Source organism: Rhopalosiphum maidis, chromosome 1, assembly GCF_003676215.2.
Source record: "Rhopalosiphum maidis isolate BTI-1 chromosome 1, ASM367621v3, whole genome shotgun sequence".
Lineage (NCBI taxonomy): Eukaryota > Metazoa > Arthropoda > Insecta > Hemiptera > Aphididae > Rhopalosiphum > Rhopalosiphum maidis.
In genome coordinates, this window is record NC_040877.1 from 53784369 (window position 1) to 53789441 (window position 5073).

The 5073-nt window shown below is 28.1% G+C and overlaps 1 protein-coding gene across 1 annotated transcript; it reads right to left on the reverse strand.

Annotated features, from left to right (window-relative positions):
- Positions 1-2765: 2765 nt before the first annotated feature.
- LOC113547921 (ATP-dependent RNA helicase DDX24) lies at positions 2766-4614 on the reverse strand. Its single transcript, XM_026948511.1, has 2 exons — positions 4497-4614; positions 2766-4416 (listed from the first exon to the last, which is right to left on the reverse strand). Exon 2 carries the CDS (start codon positions 4397-4399, stop codon positions 2780-2782), a length of 1620 nt encoding a protein of 539 aa, XP_026804312.1. The 5' UTR covers positions 4400-4416; positions 4497-4614; the 3' UTR covers positions 2766-2779.
- Positions 4615-5073: the final 459 nt, after the last annotated feature.

The following is a 5073-nucleotide window of genomic DNA, read 5'->3' on the forward strand; positions in this document are numbered from 1 at the left end:
ACAACAACTTCAACCTTTTGCAATCTCTAATTAGGTGGTTAACTTTAAATTTATAAATTATGTATAACTTCATACATTTATTAACGTTTTACTATTCAGATCGCCCAACGGGTAAGTTCATTCCTAAATAAAACAACAATTTATATTTTAATTTTTAATACACGGCAAAATTATTATATTTTTTTGTATTTATTAGTACTTACATAATGTATAAGTGCATAACTTAACTTTCTGGCTAGCCCGGCGTAATGTACAGGCAATTCGACTACACGTCTGCGTATATCAATAAAAATATAACAATCTATAATGTCTAATTTAAGTGTTATAAGTAGAGCGCGGATTTCTATGCAATTATATATTTTTTTCCTTTTAATATTTCTGCATATTTAGGTTATTGTATATTTTTGCATATTTTTGCATATTTTGCATATTTTGGCTAAATTCAAAATTTATTGCATATTGAAGCGAAAATTTAAAAAAATGTATAAAATAATATTTTGACCAGTAGAAAAATTAAAACTAAATTTCGAAAACGTTCAGCTCAAAGATCTTTATCAAGACACGATAATACTAAGTTGCTTCAAATATGCCCTAATAACTTCGGTTGACGTCAAACGTTCTTCTCAGTCTTTAAAAATATGTTAACCGATAAACGATACAGCTTCACAAAAGAAAAACTTAAAATGCATATGATTATTCATTTTAATAATAAATAAAATTTTAAAAATAAATTAAGTTCAAAAAATTCCCTAATTTTTTTTTTTTATTAAGTATTTAAGCAATTAATTATTATAAGTTTTATTGTTAATTATAAATAAACAAAAATTTTTTACATATTTTCATGATTTTTACTGCATATTATATGGCATATTTTGATTGTTTTAAGTGCGTAAAAATCCGCGCTCTAGTTATAAGTTATAACCGTATTTTACAATACTATATAGCCGCTGGATTAACTCGGTTTAAGTGAATATTGACCGGTAAAAAACACAAGTTTATGTATTTTATTATTTTTATTAACGATATAATGATAACTCTTCTATTTATTTGATTTGTAAATTCAATTCGTTTGTATAACGAACGTTACCCCAGCACCCCACATACGATTTTCATTATTTTTTTTCACTAATATTTAGTATGCAATTAGTATGAATTTGTATGACCATTTTTCAAATTTGTACGCATATAGTTTTTGCCCCACAAGCAAAAAACCGTGGCGATGCTGGAGAAACGTTTCCCCAGCACCCCCCGTCAGAATCGATGGCATCAGGGTGATTTTTTCGATTTCATCATTTAGTTCGTAATTTGTATGAATTTTTATGCCTATTTCCGAAATTCATACGACCTTCCGTTTAAGTTCAAACAGTGTTCCAAAGATTTGGACATTTCCCCAACACCCCCAAACGAGAACCGATGGCGTCATATGAGGGGGTGTTGAAGTAACGTACGTTAATTTTAGTTAAGTTTTGACATCTATAATACTATACTTTAATTTATTAAAATATTCTTTAGATTTAAAAATTCAAAAAAAAAATTTAACTGTGAATAAGTTATGAAAATACGAATATAAGAATCAATTTTTAAATACCTTGTATTGTTTCTTAAAATAATATGATAAAATGAGAATTATATAATAATATATAATATATTTTATCTGTATTGTATAATTTGTATAAACTATTTGTTGTTAATTTCAAAACTTTACTATGCTTGCTGTTTAGGAAAATGGCGTGTTTTATAATAAAACATTACTGCATAATTTATACGGGGCGTAACCGTCGGCGTATTTCCTTACCTAAATTATACACAATAATGGTTATATTATAAAATCCGGCGTTATCCGTCACTGCCGTATGGCCCGGTCTGTCCTCTTATTTTGAAAACATATTGAATTAAGAGTTACCGCTTTTATTATACCCCAGCGTTTCGACGAAAAAATACGGATTAGCTAAGTTTATTGTAGAGGATAAACCTATATATCTGCAATATATAGCCACTCAACTATAAAATAATTATCAACATTGAATCCTACAGAAACGCAGAATATTCAGCTTACAAAACGTGTCGGAAATGCGGTGTATAGTTGTTTATATCATTTATTGTTAGGTACATCTATTTCCCGCTTTTATATCTAAGCCTTTACATAAAATATAAAAATATAAAATTAAGCTTGAATAACGAAAAAATAATAAAACATAAGAACACCAAATAAACTAAAAACTTATATAGTTTAAATTTTGAAGTCAATATATAGGAAGCAATAATTAAGAATTCTTATTATATTAAACGTCATATTATAATAAATTTATACATTTCATACCACACTACTCACCTTTGTTAACTCAGTGAAAGATTGAACTATTTTTGCAAAATTTTTGATGAGTTTTAGATTTGGATGGATAAAATTATATGTATTATAATTAAATGATTTATTACATATTTTTTTAACAACTAACAAGCAATTATTTTACTTGTTAGTGCAAATTTAAGTATTTTGATTTACAAGTTAATTTAGAATCAACATCAATAGAAATCTAATCCATATAATATTATATTGTATAATTATATACCAAGAACCTACTTCATAATTATAACACTGTTTATAAATATTAGTGTTTATAATCAATGCTTATAGGTACTAATTTTTTAACTTATAAAAAATATATATATATTAAAATAAAATATTAAAATGTATTAACAAATATTGCATTGTATTTAGAAATAATCTTAATGCAATATAAATAATAATCATTAAACTTCAAATATCTAAACAAAAAAATCATTTTATTGTAGATAAAAACATATCTAATTGTTTACGTTTAGAATTAACAAGTTTTTTATGTTTTTTTAAATCACTATTACCCATCCCTCTGGGCAATTCATCTTCATCCAAAAGTATTTCCATCTCTTCAGCAGCTTTATTGAACCAATTAGTGGATGCTGTTTCTTTCTTTGCCTTTTCTTCTAACGTAGTAATTTCCTGGGCTAGTTTTACACATGCAAGGAACGTTTGCAGTGTCCGCAGTTGTACTTCAAACCTTGGTAATTCTTTTTCTCTTTTCATGGTTCTCAAAACATTCAGGTATACATTCTTCTTATCAGGAGTACAAATTAAAAGTGACAAACCAATATTTGATGCTCTAGCTGTACGGCCACTACGATGGATGTAGATTTCAGCCGTTCTTGGGACATCATAATGTATTACATGATTAACACCAATAATGTCAAGACCTCTTGCAGCCACGTCAGTGGCAAGTAATAAACCATGATCGTTAGCTCTAAATTTGTCTAAATTTTTAAGCCTTTGTTTCTGAATCATATTTGAATGTATAGGTAATGGATTTAATTTAAGAATACTTAAGACACTAGCGAGTCTTTTTACACAGCTTATACTATTGCAAAAAACTAAACTTCTACCAGGATTTTGTTTTAGAAAGTAATACAAATATCCATCTTTTTCCTTAACTGAACAAAATATTTGCATTTCTTTCACTGTACTAGTAACACAATTTACAGTTGTCAAATTTACAACATGTGGATTCTTCATACCAATTAACTGAATTAAACTTTTCAACTTATCTTCAGGTGTTAAATTTTTTTTAATTTTTTTCTTATTTTTAATGTTCATTCTGTATGGAGCTTTATGCACCATAGTAAGTGTTGCAGAGAATACAAAATTCTGTCGTTTATTATTTTTTTTTAAATTAATTTTCTCAAGCATAAGATGTAATTCAGGGAAATGTGCAGTCTCTACCATACGATCTGCTTCGTCAATCACAAAATACTTGACTTTATTTAACTGCATTAAATGTGGCTCATTTCTCTGAACTAATTCCCAAAGACGTCCTGGAGTAGCGACAACAATTTCTGGACCTTTCTTTAAAATCCTTTCTTGTTTTTCACTTGACAATCCACCAACAATAGCAGCAATACTAATATCTGTGCACTTGGCTATATCTTCAATGTGATTTTTTACTTGCATGGCTAACTCACGAGTAGGCACAAGTATGACTGCCCATAATTTTTTATTTGTTTTTATATAATTATCTGGTGGTAAATTAACAACTGCTACACAACCTAGCCCGTTTTCATCAAGTTCTTCTAAGACTTCTGGTTCATAGTCATGTTCCGAGCCTGAATCAGAGTCTGACTCTTGATCAGACTCTGAACCATCTGATTTTGATTCCAAAGATCTTGCATTAAGTATACCATTTAAAATGGGTATTGCAAAAGCTAGTGTCTTACCACTTCCCGTTTCAGCCGCACCAAGTATATCTCTTTGATCATCAATAGCTGGGGGAATCGATTCCGATTGAATCTTCGTGGGTTTCGTGAAGTTTTTCAATTTGAGAGCGTTTAATATTTCTGTCCGGATGTTCAGTGACTTCCAATCGTCCATGGCTGTTGTACAAAAATCTAATAAAACAAAACAGAATTAACAATACGCACTCTCTTATAACAATATTAACAGTTTAATTCAAAAGGTTAGTAGTTACCACAAATATGTCTTGTTAAAATAGAAATATCCAAATTAAATTATAATATTATTTCGTACTTCACATTTCGCATTTCACATTTGAATTATTTGATTACTTGGTTGACTTCATTTATTCATTGATAAATGATAGTACTTATCTATATTGTAAGCACGTGAAAATTGTCCATATAGAAACATATTATATGGTATTATTTGAGGTTATGTACAATTTGCGCCAATTTAAAACCGTATCCTATTAGAAACTGCCCGAATAGCTAACATATTTGATATGTAAGGTTAGTGTTATAAACTCGGTAGAATGTAGAAAGGACAGAATTCAAGGCTCGAGATTTTTTTAGAGGGTCTCTAATTTTTTACCAATAATTTAAAGTATTGTCATTTTTTTACGTATTAAATATTGTGTATTTGTATGTCAAAGAAAATACTGATAACATCTTTAATATGAATAAAAATATTTATTTAAAAAAAAATTAATACTTTAATTTCTTTTTTGGTATTTTATATTATTATCAGTGTAATGAACAATGTTATACAAAAAAATACACAAACTTGCTTCAATAAAAGCTAGACATTTT

Coding starts and splice junctions, on each gene's coding strand:
- LOC113547921 (XM_026948511.1), bottom strand. CDS start 4,399: ATGGACGATTGGAAGTCACTGAACATCCGGACAGAAATATTAAACGCT.